General features: G+C 48.5%; 1 protein-coding gene across 1 annotated transcript in view; it reads left to right on the top strand.

The window, feature by feature from the left end:
- The window catches only part of LOC138259483 (cytochrome P450 2F2-like), an 883,779-nt gene that overhangs the window by 78,404 nt on the left and 784,098 nt on the right, over positions 1–21,277 (top strand). The window contains exon 2 of the mRNA XM_069207253.1: positions 21,008–21,212. Within this exon, the coding sequence (XP_069063354.1) occupies positions 21,036–21,212 (177 nt within the window). The 5' untranslated portion in view covers positions 21,008–21,035. The remainder of the gene's footprint in view (positions 1–21,007; positions 21,213–21,277) is intronic.

Here is a 21,277-nt window from a genome sequence, read left to right as displayed (position 1 = left end):
GGGACCGGAATACCTCAACAGACGCCTCAGCTTCTACGTCCCCACCCGCCCCCTCCGCTCCGCTGGCCTCGCACTTGCTGCCGTCCCTCGCACCCGCCGCTCCACGGCGGGTGGGAGATCTTTCTCCTTCCTGGCGGCCAAGACCTGGAACTCCCTCCCCACCAGCCTCAGGACCACCCAGGACCACTCCGCTTTCCGGAGACTCCTAAAGACTTGGCTGTTCGAGCAGCGATAACCCCCCCTTTCCCCCCTAGCGCCTTGAGACCCGCACGGGTGAGTAGCGCGCTTTATAAATGTTAATGATTTGATTTGATTTGATTTGATTTAAGGACCACTACAGCTCCTGCAGTGGCAAAGGCCCTCCTGGGAATATTTTCCAGGGTGGGCTTCCCAAAGGAAGTAGTATCAGACAGAGGAAGCAATTTCATGTCTGCATACTTAAAGGCCATGTGGAAGGAGTGTGGTGTAACTTACAAGTTCACAACACCCTATCATCCACAAACAAATGGACTGGTGGAGAGATTTAATAAAACTCTCAAAGGCATGATTATGGGACTCCCTGAAAAACTCCGCAGGAGATGGGATATCCTTCTACCATGCCTCCTTTTTGCCTACAGGGAGGTACCCCAGAAAGGAGTGGGCTTCAGCCCCTTTGAACTTCTTTTTGGACACCCTGTTAGGGGTCCACTCACACTTGTAAAGGAGGGTTGGGAACAACCTTTAAAAGCTCCTAAGCAGGATATTGTGGATTATGTACTTGGCCTCAGATCAAGGATGGCTGAGTACATGAAAAAGGCCAGTAAAAACCTTCAGGCCAGCCAAGAGCTCCAGAAGCAATGGCATGATCAGAAGGCTGTTTTGGTTCAGTACCAACCAGGGCAGAAAGTGTGGGTCTTGGAGCCTGTGGCCCCAAGAGCACTCCAAGATAAATGGAGTGGACCCCACACAATTGTTGAAAAGAAGGGTGAAGTCACCTACTTGGTTGACTTAGGCACTGCCAGGAGTCCCCTTAGGGTGCTCCATGTCAACCGCCTGAAACCCTACTATGACAGGGCTGATCTCACCCTGCTCATGGCAACAGATGAGGGACAGGAAGAAGACAGTGATCCTCTACCTGATCTCTTCTCTTCCACAGAACAAGATGCTCTTGTGGAAGGTGTAGTTTTGGCTGATTGTCTTACTGCTGAGCAGAAAGATAATTGCATAAATCTCCTAGGACAATTTTCAGAACTCTTCTCCATTGTGCCAGGCACCACTTCTTGGTGTGAGCACACTATAGATACTGGAGACAGTTTACCTGTCAAAAGTAAGATCTATAGGCAGCCTGACCATGTCAGGGACTGCATAAAGCAAGAAGTTCAGAAGATGTTGGAACTAGGAGTGGTTGAGCACTCTGACAGTCCATGGGCTTCTCCTGTGGTACTGGTACCAAAACCCAATTCTAAAGATGGAAAGAAGGAAATGAGGTTTTGTGTAGACTATAGAGGTCTCAACTTGGTAACCAAAACTGATGCTCACCCTATACCCAGGGCAGATGAGCTAATAGATACACTGGCATCTGCCAAGTATCTAAGCACTTTTGATTTGACTGCAGGGTATTGGCAGATCAAAATGTCAGAAGATGCTAAACCTAAGACTGCATTTTCTACCATTGGAGGACATTACCAGTTTACTGTAATGCCTTTTGGTTTGAAAAATGCACCTGCCACTTTTCAGAGGTTGGTGAACACAGTCCTGCAAGGGCTGGAAGCTTTCAGTGCAGCATATTTGGATGATATAGCTGTCTTTAGCTCCAGCTGGGATGATCACCTGGTCCACCTATGGAAAGTTTTGGAGGCCCTGCAAAAGGCAGGCCTCACTATCAAGGCTTCAAAGTGCCAGATAGGGCAGGGTAAGGTGGTTTATCTGGGACACCTTGTTGGTGGGGAACAGATTGCACCACTTCAGGGGAAAATCCAAACTATTATTGATTGGGTTCCCCCTACCACTCAGACTCAGGTGAGAGCCTTCCTAGGCCTCACTGGGTATTACAGGAGGTTCATTAAGAACTATGGCTCCATTGCAGCCCCTCTTAATGACCTCACATCCAAGAAAATGCCTAAAAAGGTATTATGGACAGCAAACTGTCAGAAAGCTTTTGAGGAGCTGAAGCAGGCCATGTGCTCTGCACCTGTCCTGAAAAGCCCTTGTTACTCTAAAAAATTCTATGTCCAAACTGATGCATCTGAATTAGGAGTAGGGGCAGTCCTATCACAACTTAATTCTGAGGGCCAGGATCAACCTGTTGCTTTTATTAGTAGAAGGTTGACCCCTAGAGAAAAGCGTTGGTCTGCCATTGAGAGGGAGGCCTTTGCTGTGGTCTGGGCTCTGAAGAAGTTGAGGCCATACCTGTTTGGCACTCACTTCATTGTTCAGACAGACCACAAACCTCTACTTTGGCTAAAACAAATGAAAGGTGAAAATCCTAAATTGTTGAGGTGGTCCATATCCCTACAGGGAATGGACTATACAGTGGAACATAGACCTGGGAGTAGCCACTCCAATGCAGATGGACTCTCCAGATATTTCCACTTAGACAATGAAGACTCATCAGGTAATGGCTAGTCTTATTGTCCTTCGTTTGGGGGGGGGTTGTGTAGGAAAGTACCATCTTGCCTGGCATGTTACCCCCATTTTTCACTGTATATATGTTGTTTTAGTTGTATGTGTCACTGGGACCCTGGTAACCCAGGGCCCCAGTGCTCATAAGTGTGCCTGAATGTGTTACCTGTGTAGTGACTAACTGTCTCACTGAGGCTCTGCTAATCAGAACCTCAGTGGTTATGCTCTCTCATTTCTTTCCAAATTGTCACTGACAGGCTAGTGACCATTTTTACCAATTTACATTGGCTTACTGGAACACCCTTATAATTCCCTAGTATATGGTACTAAGGTACCCAGGGTATTGGGGTTCCAGGAGATCCCTATGGGCTGCAGCATTTCTTTTGCCACCCATAGGGAGCTCTGACAATTCTTACACAGGCCTGCCACTGCAGCCTGAGTGAAATAACGTCCACGTTATTTCACAGCCATTTTACACTGCACTTAAGTAACTTATAAGTCACCTATATGTCTAACCTTTACCTGGTAAAGGTTAGGTGCAAAGTTACTTAGTGTGAGGGCACCCTGGCACTAGCCAAGGTGCCCCCACATTGTTCAGAGCCAATTCACTGAACTTTGTGAGTGCGGGGACACCATTACACGCGTGCACTACATATAGGTCACTACCTATATATAGCTTCACCATGGTAACTCCGAATATGGCCATGTAACATGTCTATGATCATGGAATTGCCCCCTCTATGCCATCCTGGCATTGTTGGTACAATTCCATGATCCCAGTGGTCTGTAGCACAGACCCTGGTACTGCCAGACTGCCCTTCCTGGGGTTTCTCTGCAGCTGCTGCTGCTGCCAACCCCTCAGACAGGCAGCTGCCCTCCTGGGGTCCAGCCAGGCCTGGCCCAGGATGGCAGAACAAAGAACTTCCTCTGAGAGAGGGTGTGACACCCTCTCCCTTTGGAAAATGGTGTGAAGGCAGGGGAGGAGTAGCCTCCCCCAGCCTCTGGAAATGCTTTGTTGGGCACAGATGTGCGCAATTCTGCATAAGCCAGTCTACACCGGTTCAGGGACCCCTTAGCCCCTGCTCTGGCGCGAAACTGGACAAAGGAAAGGGGAGTGACCACTCCCCTGACCTGCACCTCCCCTGGGAGGTGTCCAGAGCTCCTCCAGTGTGCTCCAGACCTCTGCCATCTTGGAAACAGAGGTGCTGCTGGCACACTGGACTGCTCTGAGTGGCCAGTGCCACCAGGTGACGTCAGAGACTCCTTGTGATAGGCTCCTTCAGGTGTTAGTAGCCTTTCCTCTCTCCTAGGTAGCCAAACCCTCTTTTCTGGCTATTTAGGGTCTCTGTCTCTGGGGAAACTTTAGATAACGAATGCATGAGCTCAGCCGAGTTCCTCTGCATCTCCCTCTTCACCTTCTGATAAGGAATCGACCGCTGACCGCGCTGGAAGCCTGCAAACCTGCAACATAGTAGCAAAGACGACTACTGCAACTCTGTAACGCTGATCCTGCCGCCTTCTCGACTGTTTTCCTGCTTGTGCATGCTGTGGGGGTAGTCTGCCTCCTCTCTGCACCAGAAGCTCCGAAGAAATCTCCCGTGGGTCGACGGAATCTTCCCCCTGCAACCGCAGGCACCAAAAAGCTGCATTACCGGTCCCTTGGGTCTCCTCTCAGCACGACGAGCGAGGTCCCTCGAATCCAGCGACACCGTCCAAGTGACCCCCACAGTCCAGTGACTCTTCAGCCCAAGTTTGGTGGAGGTAAGTCCTTGCCTCACCTCGCTGGGCTGCATTGCTGGGAACCGCGACTTTGCAAGCTTCTCCGGCCCCTGTGCACTTCCGGCGGAAATCCTGTGTGCACAGCCAAGCCTCGGTCCACGGCACTCTAACCTGCATTGCACGACTTTCTAAGTTGGTCTCCGGCGACGTGGGACTCCTTTGTGCAACTTCGGCGAGCACCGTTTCACGCATCCTCGTAGTGCCTGTTTCTGGCACTTCTCCGGGTGCTACCTGCTTCAGTGAGGGCTCTTTGTCTTGCTCGACGTCCCCTCTCGCTGCAGGTCCAATTTGCGACCTCCTGGTCCCTCCTGGGCCCCAGCAGCGTCCAAAAACGCCAAACGCACGATTTGCGTGTAGCAAGGCTTGTTGGCGTCCATCCGGCGGGAAAACACTTCTGCACGACTCTCCAAGGCGTGGGGGATCCATCCTCCAAAGGGGAAGTCTCTAGCCCTTGTCGTTCCTGCAGTATTCACAGTTCTTCAGCCTAGTAAGAGCTTCTTTGCACCAACCGCTGGCATTTCTTGGGCATCTGCCCATCTCCTAGCTGCTTGTGACTTTTGGACTTGGTCCCCTTGTTCCACAGGTACCCTCAGACAGGAATCCATCGTTGTTGCATTGCTGATTTGTGTTTTCCTTGCATTCTCCCTCTAACACGACTATTTTTTCCTTAGGGGAACTTTGGTGCACTTTGCACTCACTTTTCAGGGTCTTGGGGTGGGTTATTTTGCTAACTCTCACTATTTTCTAATAGTCCCAGCGACCCTCTACAAGGTCACATAGGTTTGGGGTCCATTCGTGGTTCGCATTCCACTTCTGGAGTATATGGTTTGTGTTGCCCCTATCCCTATGTTTCCCCATTGCATCCTATTGTAACTATACATTGTTTGCACTGTTTTCTAAGACTATACTGCATATTTTTGCTATTGTGTATATATATCTTGTGTATATTTCCTATCCTCTCACTGAGGGTACACTCTAAGATACTTTGGCATATTGTCATAAAAATAAAGTACCTTTATTTTTAGTATAACTGTGTATTGTGTTTTCTTATGATATTGTGCATATGACACTAAGTGGTACTGTAGTAGCTTCACACGTCTCCTAGTTCAGCCTAAGCTGCTCTGCTAAGCTACCATTATCTATCAGCCTAAGCTGCTAGACACCCTATACACTAATAAGGGATAACTGGGCCTGGTGCAAGGTGCAAGTACCTCTTGGTACTCACTACAAGCCAGTCCAGCCTCCTACAGGGAGGGGGGGTTACTGGTCCAAAGAAAGTTGTGGTAGCCACTGAGTAACCTATAGATTGCCTACTAGGGAACAATTTGGAAACATCAGCTTGGGCAGAAGTGGAGTTGGAGGCTCATGCAGCAATGCTGGGCATTCCTGGGCATATTTTTGCTTTGACAGGGGCTCAGGCCAAGACGCAAAAAGGACAGGGAAACTTAAATCCTGGAACAATGGACCAAGTGCTCCTAAAAACTAGGGGAGAAAGGGTAAATCCCTGCCCACTATCCCTCCCTCTACAGATGATTCCCCTTTTGATGAAGAGGAATCCTCTCCCTGTGCAGAACCTACACCAGAGGAGCTGGCAGCAGACACTGCTGAGCTCTTGGGTGCAGGGGGGCCTGCCAGGGAAGAGCTGAGTGTGGCATAGCAAACCTATCACACATTAGAGGGTGTAAGACAGCAAGCTGTCAAACAGCAGAATGGGGATGTCAGTGATAGCCATAGGGTGTACTGGGAAGACAACCTCTTGTACACAGAGTGAAGGGACCCTAAACCTGGAGCTGCCAGGAGATTGGTCATTCCCTTGCAGTACAGAGAGTTTCTTCTCACCCTGGCTCATGACATTCCTTTGGCTGGGCATTTGGGCCAGACGAAAACTTGGGAAAGACCAGTCCCCTTGTTTCACTGGCCTCCTATGTCAGAGGACACAAAAGACTTTTGTAAATCTTGTGTGACCTGCCAAGCCAGTGGCAAGACTAGTGGCACTCCAAAGGCCCCTCTAATTACACTTCCAGTGGTTGGGGTGCCCTTTGAAATGGTAGGGGTTGACATAGTTGGCCCCCTTGACCCTCCAACAGCTTCAGGCAATAGATTTATCTTGGTGGTAGTGGACCATGCCACTTGATATCCTGAAGCCATCCACTTAAGGACCACTACAGCTCCAGCAGTGGCAAATGCCCTCCTGGGAATTTTTTCCAGGGTGGGTTTCCCTAAGGAAGTGGTGTCAGACAGAGGAAGCAACTTCATGTCTGTATACCTAAAAGCAATGTGGAAGGAGTGTGGTGTTACCTACAAGTTCACCACCCCTTACCACCCACAAACAAATGGTCTGGTTGAGAAGTTTAATAAAACTCCCAAAGGTATGATAATGGGACTCCCTTAAAAACTCAGAAAGAGATGGGATGTCCTGTTACCTTCCTTCCTTTTTGCTTACAGGGAGGTACCCCAGAAAGGAGTAGGCTTCAGCCCCTTTGAACTCCTCTTTGGGCGCCCTGTATGAGGTCCACTTGCTCTGGTGAAGGAGTGTTGGGATCAAACTTTAAAAGCTCCTAAAGAGGACAGAGTAGACTATGTACTTGGCCTAAGATCCAAAATGGCTGAGTATACGAAAAAGGCCAGTACAAATCTTCAGGCAAGCAAGGAGCTGCAAAAGCAAGGGCATGACCAGAAGGCTGTCCTGAGTCAGTACCAGCCAGGGCAGAAGGTGTGGGTTGTGGAGCCTGTGGCCCCAAAAGCACTCCAAGACAAATGGAGTGGACCCCATCTCATTGTTGAAAAGAAGGGTGAGGTTACCTATTTGGTAGACCTAGGCACTGCCAGACGTCCCCTTAGGGTGATTCATGTAAACCCCCTGAAACCCTACTATGACAGGGCTGATCTCACCCTGCTCATGGCAACAGATGAGGGACAGGAAGAAGAGAGTGACCCTCTCCCTGATCTCTTCTCCACCACACTGAAACAGATGCTGTAGTGGAGGGAGTAGTCTTAGCAGATAGTCTGACTGCAGAACAGAAAGACAACTGCATCAATCTCTTCAGTCAGTTTTCAGACCTCTTTTCACTTATACCAAGTAAAGCATCCTGGTGTGAACATACAATTGACACTGGAGACAGCCTGACTGTCAAAAGTAAAATTTATAGGCAGCCTGACCATGTCAGGGACTACATTAAACAAGAGGTGCAGAAAATGTTGGACTTAGGGGTGATTGAACCTTCTGAAAGCCCCTGGGCTAGCCCACTTGTGCTTGTACCAAAACCTCCCACCAAAGATGGAAAGAGGGAGAGGAGGTTTTGTGTAGATTACAGAGGGCTCAATCAGGTAACCAAAACTGATACTGACCCTATACCCAGGGCAGATGAGCTCATTGATATACTGGCTTCTGCCAAGTATCTTAGCACTTTTGATCTAACTGCAGGGTATTGGCAGATTAGATTGGCAGAAGATGCTAAACCCAAGACTGCATTTTCTACCATTGGAGGGCACTACCAATTCACAGTTGGTGAACACAGTCTTGCAAGGGTTGGAAGCTTTCAGTGCAGCATATCAAGATGATATTGCTGTCTTTAGCTCAACCTGGGATGATCACCTGGTCCACCTATGGAACGTTTTGGAGGCCCTGCAAAAGGCAGGTCTCACTATCAAGGACTCAAAGTGCCAGATAGGGCAGGGGAAAGAGGTTGATCTGGGCCACCTGGTTGGTGGAGAACAGATTCACCACTACAGGGGAAAATCCAAACTATCATAGATTGGGTTCTCCCTACAACTCAGACCCAGATGAGAGCCTTTTTAGGCCTCACAGGGTACTATAGGAGATTTATAAAGAATTATGGCTCCATAGCAGCCCCTCTTAATGATCTCACTAGCAAGAAAATGCCTAAGAAGGTATTATGGAAAGCCAGCTGTCAGAAAGCTTTTGAGGAGCTCAAACAGGCCATGTGCTCTGCACCTGTCCTAAAAAGCCCTTGTTACTCCAAGAAATGTATTGTTCAAACTGACGCATCTGAATTAGGCGTAGGGGCAGTACTAAGACAACTGAATTCTGAGGGCCAGGATCAACCAGTTGCTTTTATCAGCAGAAGGTTGACCCCTAGAGAAAAGCGTTGGTCTGCCATAGAGAGGGAGACCTTTGCTGTGGTCTGGGCATTGAAAAAGTTGAGACCATACCTGATTGGTACTCACTTTATTGTTCAGACAGCCCAAAAACCTCTACTTTGGCTAAAACAAATGAAAGGTGAAAACCCTAAATTGTTGAGGTGGATCATATCCCTACAGGGAATGGACTATACAGTGAAACATAGACCTGGGAGTACCCACTCCAATGCAGATGGACTCTACAGATATTTCCACTTAGACAATGAAGACTCATCAGGTCATGGCTAGTCTTATTGTCCTTCGTTTGGGGGGGGAGGGTGTGTAGGAAAGTATCATCTTGCCTGGCATGTTACCCCCATATTTCACTGTATATATTTTGCTGCTTGACAGCTTGCTGTCTGAGACCCTCTAATGTGGGACAGGATTGCTGTGCCACACTCAGCTCTTCCCTGGCAGGCCCCCCTCCACCCAAAAGCTCACCCAAAAGCTCAGCAGTGTCTGTTGCCAGCTCATCTGGTGAAGGTTCTGCACAGGGAGGAAATTCTTCTTCCTCAGAAGGAGAATCATCTGTAGAGGGAGGGATAGAGGGTACGGATTTACCCTTGCTACCCCTAGCTTTAGGGAGCACTTGGTCCATTGTTCCAGGATCCAAGTCACCCTGTCCTTTTTGCTTGAGCCCTTGTCAAAGCAAAAATATGCCCAGGAATGCCCAGCATTGCTGCATGAGCCTCCAACTCCACTTCTGCCCAGCCTGATGTCTCTAAATAATTTCCTAGTAGACAGTCTACAGGTAAATCTGAAGCAACCACTACTTTCTTTGGACCAGTAACCCCCCCACCCAGTTGAGATTCACAACAACCATGGGGTGGCTAAGAGTGCTGTTATGAGCGTCTGTCACTTGGTACTGGTGACCAAGTAGGTGTTGTTCAGGGTGTACCAGTTTCTCTATCACCATGGTAACACTGGCACCTGTGTCCCTGTATGCCTGAACCTCACCACCATTTGTTAGGGGAAGTTGCTTGTACTTATCCATATTAAGGGGACAAGCAACCAAGGTAGCCAAATCAATGGCACCTTCAGAGACTAGCACAGCTTCTGTGATCTCCCTAACAAGACCAACCCCAACTAAATTACCAAAAGTGAGCCCAGCTACTCCCTTGGATTGGCTATTAGTAGGTTTGCTCCCACCACCACTGCTATTACTAGGGGCACTAGAGGTTGCAGTAGGGGTTGTGGTAGTGGGAGGTTTGGTGTTTTTCTTTGGACAACTGGCATCAGTTGTCCAATGGCCTTTTGCTTTACATAAATAACACCAAGGCTTTTTTACTTGATTTGAAGAGGATTTGGACCCACCACGCCCACCAGAGTGTTTTTGTGGGCCTGATGAAGACTCATTTCTTGATTTGTCCCCACCCTTGTCAGAAGACTTACCATCCTTCTTCTTGCCATCCTTGTCACCCCCTGTATGAACTTTTCTGTTCACTCTTGTTCTGACCCATTTGTCTGCCTTCTTTCCCAGTTCTTGGGGAGAGGTCAGATCTGAGTCCACTAGATATTGGTGTAACAAGTCAGACACACAGTTATTCAGAATATGCTCTCTCAGAATTAGATTGTACAGGCTTTCATAGTCAGAAACTTTACTGCCATGTAACCACCCCTCCATGGCCTTCACTGAACAGTCAACAAAGTCTATCCAGTCTTGTGATGACTCTTTTCTGGTGTCTCTGAACTTAGGGCCAGATGTAGGTAAGTCACAAATTGCGACTTGCAATTTGCGAGTCATAGCGACTCGCAAATTGCAAGTCGCAATTCGCGATGCAGAAAGGTGTCTCAGACACCTTCTGCGACTCGCTATGGGGTCGCAAAGACCCACCTCATAAATATTTATGAGGTGGGTCGCAGTTTGCGACCCCATAGCGAGTCTAGGCACTCACGGGGATGGTGGCCTGCTGGCGACAGCAGACCCCCATGTCCGTGACTGCTTTTAAATGAAGCAGTTTTTTTTTTCTCTTTGCAGCCCGTTTTCCTTAAAGGAAAACGAGCTGCAAATAGAAAAAATACCGAAACCTTTTTGTTTATTTTTTTTTCAGAGTAGGCAGTGGTCCATAGGATCACTGCCTGCTCCGAAAAAATAATATTGTGAGCATTAATTTGCGAATGAGTTACCATCCACTTCAAGGCAGGGTCCCAGTGACACATTGACTAAAGCAACATATATATACAGTGAAATATGGGGGTAACATGCCAGGCAAGATGGTACTTTCCTACAGGTGTTGTGTAGGAAAGTACCATCTTGCCTGGCATGTTACCCCAATTTTCACTGTATGTATGTTTGTTTTTGCCCTTGTCTCACTGGGATCCTGCTAGGCAGGACCCTAGTGCTCATAGTGTATGCCCTGTATGTGTTCCCTGTGTGGTGCCTAACTCTATCACTGGGTCTCTGCTAACCAGAACCTCAGTGTTTATGCTCTCTCTGCCTTCTCAAATTGTCACTGCAGGCTAGTGACTAATTTTACCAATTCTCATTGGTACACTGGTACACCCACATAATTCCCTTGTATATGGTACTTAGGTACCCAGGGTATTGGGGTTCCAGGAGATCCCTATGGGCTGCAGCATTTCTTTTGCCACCCATAGGGAGCTCAGACAATTCTTACACAGGACTGCCACTGCAGCCTGAGTGAAATAACGTCCACGTTATTTCACAGCCATTTTACACTGCACATAAGTAACTTATAAGTCACCTATATGTCTAACCCTCACTTGGTTAAGGTTAGGTGCCAAGTTACTTACTGTGTGGGCACCCTGGCACTAGCCAAGGTGCTCCCACATCGTTCAGGGCAAATTCCCCGAACTTTGTGAGTGCGGTGACACCATTACACGTGTGCACTGCACATAGGTCACTACCTATGTGTAGTGTCACCATGGTAACTCCGAACATGGCCATGTAACATGTCTAAGGTCATGGAATTGTCACCCCAATACCATTCTGGTATTGGGGGGACAATTCCATGATCCCCCGGGTCTCTAGCCCAGAACCCGGGTACTGCCAAACTGGCTTTCTGGGGTTTGCACTGCAGCTGCTGCCAACCCCTCAGACAGGATTCTGCCCTCCTGGGGTCTGGGCCGCCCAGGAAGGCAGAACAGAGGATTTCCTCTGAGAGAGGGTGTTACACCCTCTCCTTTTGGAAATAGGTGTGAAGGGCTGGGGGGGAGTAGCCTCCACCAGCCTCTGGAAATGCTTTGATGGGCACAGATGGTGCCCATCTCTTCATAAGCTCTGTAGCGAAACTGGCCAAAGGAAAGAGGAGTGACCACTCCCCTAACCAGTACCTCCCAGGGGAGGTGCCCAGAGCTCCTCCAGTGTGTCCCAGACCTTTGCCATCTTGGATTCAGAGGTGTTAGGGGCACACTAGACTGCTCTGAGTGGCCAGTGCCAGCAGGTGACGTCAGAGACCGCTCCTGATAGGTTCTTACCTCTCTTGGTGGCCAAACCTCCTTTCTTGGTAGCCAAACCTCCTTTTCTGGCTATTTATGGTCTCTCCTCTTTGCTATTCCTCAGATAACGAATGCAAGAGCTCACCAGAGTTCCTCTGCACTTCCGTCTTCGACTTCTGCCAAGGATCGACCGCACACTGCTCCAGGACGCCTGCTAAACCACAACAAACTAGCAAGACGACTACCAGCAACATTGTAGCGCCTCATCCTGCAGGCTTTCTTGATTGTTTCCTGGTGGTGCATGCTCTGGGGGCTGTCTGCCTTCACCATGCACTGGAAGCCAAGAAGAAATCTCCCGTAGGTCAACAGAATCTTACCGCTGCTAACGCATGCACCAAAAGACTGCATCACCAGTCCTCCGGGTCCCCTCTCATCCTGACGAGCGTGGTCCCTGGAACACAGGAGCTGGGTCCAAGTGTCTTCGACAGTCCAGTGGCCTTTCTGTCAAGCAAACCTGTGTACTGTGTGTTTTGCAGCAGCTCCGGCTTCTGTGCACTTCTCCAAGGATTCCTTTGTGCACAGCCTAGCCTGGTTGCCCAGCACTCCATCCTGCAGTGCTCAACCCGCTGAGTTGGACTCCGACGTCGTGGGACCCTCCTTTTTTGACTCTGAGTTCACAGAACTGCCAAGTGCCTGCTCCGGTACTTCTGCGGATGCTGCCTGCTTCTGCAGGGGCTCTCTGAGTTGCTGAGCACCCCCTCTGTCTCCTCCTCCAAGGGGCGACATCCTGGTCCTTCCTGGTTCTAAGCAGCACCCAAAAACCTCTATCACGACCCTTGCAGCTAGCAAGGCTTGTTTGCGGTATTTCTGCGTGGAAACACTTCTGCAACATACAGCATGCCGTGTGACATCTTCCATCCAAAGGAGAAGTTCCTAGCCCTTTTCGTTGTTGCAGAATCTTTGGCTTCTTCCACCCAGAAGCAGCCTTTTTGCACCTTCATCTGGGGTTTCCTGGGCTCCTGCCCCCCCGCCGGACACTATCGCGACTCTTGGACTTGGTCCCCTTCCTTTTCAGGTCCTAAGGTCCAAGAGGCAATCTTCAGTGTTTTGCTGGTGCTTGTGGTTCTTGCAGAATACCCCTATCACGACTATGGTGTCTTTCTGGGGTAGTAGGGTAACTTTACTCATGCATTTCAGGGTCTTGGGGTGGGGTATTTTGGACACCCTTACTGTTTTCTCACAGTCCCAGCAACCCTCTACAATCTCCCATAGGTCTGGGGTCCATTTGTGATTCGCATTCCACTTTTGCAGTATATGGTTTGTGTTGCCCCTAGACCCATGTCTACCTATTGCATCCTAATATGATTCTACATTGTTTGCACTACTTTTCTTACTGTTACTTACCTGTTTTGGGTTTGTGTACATATAACTTGTGTATATTACTTACCTCCTAAGTGAGGGTATTCTCTGAGATATTTTGGCATATTGTCACTAAAATAAAGAACCTTTATTTTTAGCAATTTGTAAAGCGCGCTACATACCCGTGAGGGTTTCAAGGGGCTGGGGGAGGGTGGAGGGTGGTGCTACTGCTCAAAGAGCCAAGTCTTGAGTAGTTTTCTGAAGGAAAGAAGGTCCTGGATCTGTTGTAGATCTGGCGGGAGGGTGTTCCAGGTCTTGGCGGTGAGGTACGAGAATGATCTGCCGCCGGAAGATTTGCGTCGGATGCAGGGGATGGAGGCAAGGGCGAGGTTAGCGGAGCGGAGATGCCGGGTGGGGGTGTAGAAGCTGAGTCTGTTGTTCAGGTATGATGGTCCGGTGTTGTGGAGTGCCTTGTGTGCGTGGGTGAGGAGCTTGAAGGTGATCCTCTTATTGACGGGGAGCCAGTGAAGCTCACTTAGGTGGGGGGTGATGTGGCAATGGCGAGTATTGTGTTTTCTAATGATATTGTGCTATATGATAAGTGGTATAGTAGGAGCTTTGCATGTCTCCTAGTTCAGCCTAAGCTGCTTTGCCATAGCTACCTTCTATCAGCCTAAGCTGCTAGAAACACCTCTATTCTACTAATAAGGGATAACTGGACCTGGCACAGGGTGTAAGTACCACAAGGTACCCAGTACAAGCCAGGCCAGCCTCCTACAGAGCTGCCCAAACCTGACACCGTAACCAGGGCTGAACTGCAGAGGCTCTGCAGGGAAAGGGGCTGAATGCAAGCAAGAAGACCACACCGTTGGATACCAAGATAGCCCTCAGAACCAAGTCTAGAGGTGGCAAAGTCTAGAGGTGGCAGGCCACACCAGAGGAGGACAACCCTGAGGAGGAGGGAGTAAATATGGATGATGAGGAGGACCCAAACATGAGTCATGAGCTGCAGAAGGAGCGCAACTCACCCCCAGAGGATGCACATGAGTGGGCAGGAAGCAGCGTGCCTGCTTGGGGTCTGTCCCCAGAGGAGCTACAGGACAAGAAGACAAAGAGGAAGCTCAATCTACAGCTCACCAAGAAGAAGCTGGAAGCAGAAGAGAGGAAGGCTGCAGCAGAGAGGTCCTTGGTGGGAGAAAAGGCAGAAGCAGAGAGAGAAGGGCAGAGGTGGAGATAGCCCTTGCAAAAGACAAATCTGAGACTGAGACGGCTTTGGATATAAAGAAACTACTGCTGGAGCATGAAAAGAGCATGAAAGAGCTGGAGTTCAAGGCCAGGCAAACTTCAGAATCCACCACTGATGGTGGCCGTATATTTTCAGTGTCTCCTGGTGAGGTGAGGGTCAACATACCACAAGACCTGGTGCCCATTTATATGGTGGAAGATGACATAGACAAATGGTTGTAGGAGGCTGGCCTGGTTTGTAGTGGGGACCTTGGGTACTTACACCTTATACCAGGTCCAGTTGTCCCTTATTAGTGAAGTAGTAGTGTTCGAGCAGCTTAGGCTGATAGAGGTAGCTATAGCAGAGCAGCTTAGGCTGAACTAAGAGACATGCAAAGCTCATGCAATACCACTTATAGTTACACAGTAGTTATACACAAGTAAAGACCAAAAATAAAGGTAGTTTATTTGGGTGAGACAGCACCAAAAATATCTTAGAGGCAATACTACTTCTGGAGGTAAGTATTATACACAATATATACACTAGACACCAGAATAAGGTAAATAATTAGACATAGGATAGTGCAAACAATAGGAAATGCTATAGAATGCAATGGGAGAAAATAGGTCCAGGGGAAACACAAACCATTTACTAAGAAAGTGGAATGCGTATCACAAATTCCCCCCTAGACAAGTGTAGTGTGTGCAGAATCTCTGGGAGAGTAAGAAAACAGTAAAGGTAAGTAAATTACCCCACCCCAGAGCCCAGAAAAGAAGGAGTAAAGTACTGCAAGTTTCCTTAGGACACACTACACCTCGTGATATGGATTCTTGCAGTAACCAACCAAGTCTGCAAACAACAACTGCTGGATTCCTGGATCTGAAGACCTGCAAAAGAAAGAGACCAAGTCCAGAAGTTCCAGGAAGGACAGGAGACCCTGCCAACACAGAAGAGGGTGCAAAATAAGAGTCCCTGGTTGGACGAAGACTGCAGGAATGCACCCTAGGAAGATGTCAGCGGGTTCCTGCATGATGCAAAGGATGTCCCACGATGTAAAGATGGATGCAGATGTGATTTTGTGTTAGAAGTCACCGCCAACAAGCCTTGGTTACGACATAGTTGCATTTTGTGTCAAAATGGCGCTGGCTGGAGCCAGGAGGGGCCTGGGGGGTGTAAAATGCTGTTGGTGCAGCACTACAAAGAAGGGTCCCACGCCGCCGGAGGTCAACTCAGCGAGTTGACATCGCAGGATAGAGTGCTGGGGACCTGAGCCAGGCTGTGAACAAAGGAATTTTGCAAATAGTGCACAGAGGCCTCAGGAGGTGAAGAAGATGCAGTGCACAGGGGTACTGTCGCTCTCAGGGAAGGCAAGGTCTTACCTCCTCCAAATGCGTCAGCAGGACCTCAGGACAGTCTGTGTCCACCCTCTGTGTTTCTAGGAGCATGCTCGTTGCTGCGAGAGAAGTCCAGGAGTACAGGTCGTTGACTTAGAATGTGCCTGCATGAGCAGGGGAGTAACTCCGTCAAACCACAGGAGATTTCTTCGGTCCTTCTGGTGCAGGATCAAGACAGAGCGAGCACATCGTGGAAACTGTTGCAGTTGCTGGCTGGAGCTGAAGTTGCAGAATAAAAGTATCCCTTGTGGATACTTTGTTGCTGTTACAGCGGTTCCTAGAGCAGGCTGCGGTTGATCCGAGGTCAGAGGATGAAGTAGTAGTTGCAGAGGATTCCTGCTGGAAACTTACAAGTAGAATCTGAAGAGAACCCACAGTAGAGACCCTAAATCGCCCTTGTAGGAGACTGGCCTGGCTTACAGTGGGTACCTTGTGGTACTTACACCTTGTGCCCGGTCCAGTTATCCCTTATTAGTAGAATAGAGGTGTTCTAGCATCATGGGCTGATAGAGGTAGCTATAGCAGAGCAGCTTAGGCTGAACTAAGAGACATGCAAAGCTCCTACTATACCACTTATATCATATAGCACTATATCAGAAGAAAACACAATACTCAGAGTTACTAAAAATAAAGATACTTTATTTTAGTGACAATATACCAAAAGTATCTCAGAGGATATACTCCCTTAGGAGGTAAGTATTATACACAAATTATATGCACAAAAACCAAAATCAGGTAAGTAACAGTTAGAAAAGTAGTGCAAACAATGTAGAATCACAATAAAATCCAACAGAGAGAAATAGGCCTAGGGGCAACACAAACCATATACTCCAAAAGTGGAATCCGAATCACGAATGGACCCCAGGCCTAGTGTAGTGTGTAGAGGGTCACTGGGAGTGTAAGAAAACACTAAGGGTGTCCAAGATACCCCACCCCAAGACCCTGAAAAGTAGGAGCAAAGTTACCCTACTACCCCAGAAAGACAGTAAAGACGAGATAGGGGTTCTGCAAGGACAACAATTGACTGCAAAACACTGAAGATGGATTCTGGGACCTGAGGACCTGTAAAGGTAGGGGACCATGTCCAAGAGTCACGCAAGTGTCCAGGGGGGGCAGGAGCCCACTAAACCCCGGATGAAGGTGCAAAAGGGCTGTCTCCAGGTGGAAGAAGCCAAAAATTCTGCAACAACGGAAGGTGCCAGGAACTTCTCCTTTGGTCTTTGGTCAGAAGATGTCCCACGGCGTGCTGGAGGACACAGAGTTGTTTCCACGCACAAAGACCACAAACAAGCGTTCCTAGCTGCAAGAGTTGCGGTTAAAGATTTTGGGTGCTGCTAGGGTCCAGGAAAGACCGGGAGGTCGCCTCTTGGAGGAGGAGACAGAGGGGGCACTCAGCAACACAGACAACCCAAGCAGAAGCAGGCAGCACCCGCAGAAGCACCTGGACAGGCACTTAGAAGATCTGAAGACAGCGGTCAACTCAGAGTCACAAAGGAGGGTCCCACGACGTCAGAGTCCAACTCAGTGAGTTGGGCAATGCAGGATGGAGTGCTGGGCACCTGGACTAGGCTGTGCACGAAGGAAGTCTTGCAAAAGTGCACAGAAGCCCAAGCAGCTGCAGTTCACGCAGTACACAGGATTACTGTCTGGCGTGGGGAGGCAAGGACTTACCTCCACTAAATTTGGACAGAAGGGCCACTGGACTGTGGGAGACAATTGGACCCAGCTCCTGTGTTCCAGGGACCACGCTCGTCAGGATCATATACATGAACAAGCATTTTTCCTGTTTAGGTAAGTGTGGGGCCAACTGGGCCCACTTATGAAAAGTCCCAGTTGAAGATAGTGCCCAGAATATTCATTGACATCCTGTGTGGATGCATGTGTTGTGAATGGTGTTGTTAAGATCTACATGCTGTATATGTGTGTTTGACTGCTGAGACCAACAGAATCCCTTTTGGGTTACACCTGGTGAAGTTGAGCACAAGGTGGAAGTTTAACACTGCCACTTAGTTACATGATGGGCAGTGAGTAACACAGCATAATGTGTTGTGTTGCAAAAGTGTTACTTTCGGCAGGGCCTTCCCCAAAATGCTGAAAACTCTCAACTGCAGAGCTTTGGACTGAGTAACCTGAGCTGTGGGCACTCCAACTTAAGACACCCCTTTTTGCTACTTGCAGTGAGTAGCTATCACCTGAACACAGACTTTGGGTCTTATTTAAATTCTGGAGGACAAGATACTCCATCACAAATATGGTGGATGTCCCATCAGCCATATTACAAATGCATTATAGCCCATTGCAATTGCAATATGGCAAACTGGATATCCACCACTTTGCTGATGTATCCTATCAGTGAAACTGTAAAAAAAAAGGCTGTTTGTCTGCTCTGCAGAGGAGGAATACAGAAAGAAGGGAACCATTCTACGCATGCTCTATTACCCTGACTTCGTGACCCACATCGCCTGTCAGATAAATTACTCTTTAAATGGGACTCAAGCTTTCCTACTTGCTTGTAGATTTTTCTTCATCCAAGAAGACGTTAATACACACTGTACTTAAGAACATCCTGAGATCTAGGGCTGGTGTTGCTTACTGCCATTTGCCTGGAGGTGAGGGTACTTCCTATTGAAGTCTTTCTAAAAGAAGATGTAGGTCTGGTTTTGTCCATGGAAGCCTGTTCTGCTTGCTGAGAGAGGGAAGGGTGCACTACCCCTGCATGAGTGCACTGCCTGAGGGAAGGAGAGCCAGCCACTGTACCCTGTGCTTGAGGGCTGGTCATAATAGCAGCAAGAGCAAGGAAGAGGACCAGGACCGAGTCATCGGTTAGAGTGTGTTTCCTGTCTTTCTAGAGTGAATCATGACTGATCTAAGTGAAGCCTACTGATCAGCACAAAGCAAGCAAGAAGAGTAGTGAGATCACAGCCGCTGTGCAGACCGACTTGTTGACTGAAGCCAAGTACATGTACTGACACTGCCTGATGCACCACCGAAGTGACTGTGATCTCCCAAAAGCCAAGAGAACACGGGCTGAGGGAGTCTGGATGTGATTTCTACACGGGCTTCTCCACACCTCCATACCCAAGCGGAGCATCTCCACTCACTGATCTCTCACCATAAGTCTAAACTGGTGAGTCATGCTAGATAAGACCACAATACGACTCAGTGCAGGCGACATTAAGGACTGACCTCCAAGCTGCTCATGTACTCAGTGCTGAGCTCACACCTCTGCTGTAGTTTACGTTTGATTTGTCTTTGTTTAATGCTGCAGCATTCAATTTTAGAACCCCGTGCCTTGAGTATATTACTATGTATAGTATTGAGTATTGGTGTGCATATTAAAGTACTTCTTTGTTATAAAACAAACACTGGGCTTGACAGTATTTATTGTGTCTGCTTCGATGGCTGTTGAGTTATGAGTCTTGTCCACGTCACACTACCTCTCTGACATGCCTTAGACTGCTCGCAATCGATACTTTCAGAGTCAAGTGCGAATAGGGTGTACTGAGTGACCCGTTTGCACTTTGACAGTAGGTCTGCATAGATAAAAGGCCCCAAACCCCATTATTGTGGGCCATTAACCCCTGCCTGTCTCTGAACCGCTGAAAAAGTTATGATAAGGGCTTTCAACTTCACATGGAACCAGAAATAGAAATTATGTTTGTGTTTTAGTACCTGATGACTGTTTGTCATTTTTTTGTTGGAACCGGAAGTAAGGGTACATGGGTATTTAGTTCATCGCTATACATCTTCTCAAGACCAACACCTTGCTTGTCCCTAATTATCACTCCAGTTTCCTACAGTTTGCAGCTCAATCTGTCAAAGGATTACGTTACCTCAGAAAATTATGTTATTTCCTGAGATATTTGCAGAACTGGGAATGGTGCTGAGATATCTCTGTAGTCTTCAATCTGGCTGTGTTTGCATTCCACCAAGCAGCACTCTAAGGCCCTCATTCTGACCCTGGCGGTCCTAAACCGCCAGGGCCACGGGCAACGGAAGCACCGCCAACAGGCTGGCGGTGCTTCAGTGCCCATTCTGACCGCGGCGGTAAAGCCGCGGTCAGAAAAGGGGATCCGGCGGTTTCCCGCCGGATTTCCTGCCGGATTTCCCCTGGGCCAGAGAATCCTCCATGGTGGCGCTGCTTGCAGCGCCACCATGGGGATTCCGACCCCCTTCCCGCCATCCTGTTCCTGGCGGTAAAACCCGCCAGGAACAGGATGGCGGGAACGGGTGTCGTGGGGCCCCTGGGGGCCCCTGCACTGCCCATGCCACTGGCATGGGCAGTGCAGGGGCCCCCTAACAGGGCCCCACAAAGATTTTCACTGTCTGCTATGCAGACAGTGAAAATCGCGACGGGTGCTACAGCACCCGTCGCACCCCTGCAACTCCGCCGGCTCCATTCGGAGCCGGCTTCCTCGTTGCAGGGGCTTTCCCGCTGGGCCGGCGGGCGAGCGGGAAAGTCAAAATGACCCCCGCGGTCTATTGACTGCGGTGCGGTCTTTCAGCGGTTTCCGTCCGGCGGGCGGTGCCCGCCACCCGCCGGGCTCGGAATGAGCCCCTAAATCTTTTGTTAACTTCAGCATTACAGCACAGTAATTAACACCCTGTGTTTTACATTAATTTTCGACATCATTTATGGGAGGCAAGAGGACTGCTCAATATGTAAAGTCAAGTGTATTTAGGAACCAGTTTGAAACAATTCAACTTGAAATGGCCGAAAGAGAGGAAAATGTCCACAATGTAAACACCACCATTTTTAATGTCAGTGGTAGATGCAAAAGGTCATTGTAAGAAAACCTTTTTCTGAACATTTTTCTAAACATCACTTTCTAAGTTCCCCTCAACTTCCACAGTCTCCACACTAATAACCACAATAAAGCTGTCACTGAAGACAGCGTAAGGAACTGGAAAATACTGTGCCCTATTGTGGCTCTTCCCTGGCCCTTCCGTTGAACTCTCGAAACTGATGTATTTTGTGCTGATGATTTAACTTACAAAAGGGTTTAATAGAAAGATTTGTTCTAAGCACTGATTATTGGTTGTTAAAATTGTGTTTTACTCAATATCTCTGTACCTAGTTGTTCTAATTGGTACATTTGATATTTTCTAGGTGAAGGAGCAGTCTTCTGCTGTAAAAGATGGAGCTCTGGGCTGTGCTTACCCTTGTCCTAATTCTCCTCCTCTCCTTCAGGATAGTGTGGAAAGCTCAATGGTGGAAGGAAAAATGCCACTTTCCCCCAGGACCAACTCCCTTGCCCTTCATAGGCAACTTATTACAAATCCGTTTAAATGATATGGTCAACTCTCTCATGAAGGTAATTTCATTTTCACAACTGTGTTTTGTACTGATGATGAATTATTTAATACATGATCTGCTTTG

Source organism: Pleurodeles waltl, chromosome 9 (genome assembly GCF_031143425.1).
Source record: "Pleurodeles waltl isolate 20211129_DDA chromosome 9, aPleWal1.hap1.20221129, whole genome shotgun sequence".
Lineage (NCBI taxonomy): Eukaryota > Metazoa > Chordata > Amphibia > Caudata > Salamandridae > Pleurodeles > Pleurodeles waltl.
The sequence above is the reverse complement of the archived record's forward strand: the minus strand, read 5'-3'. Positions and strand labels throughout refer to the sequence as shown.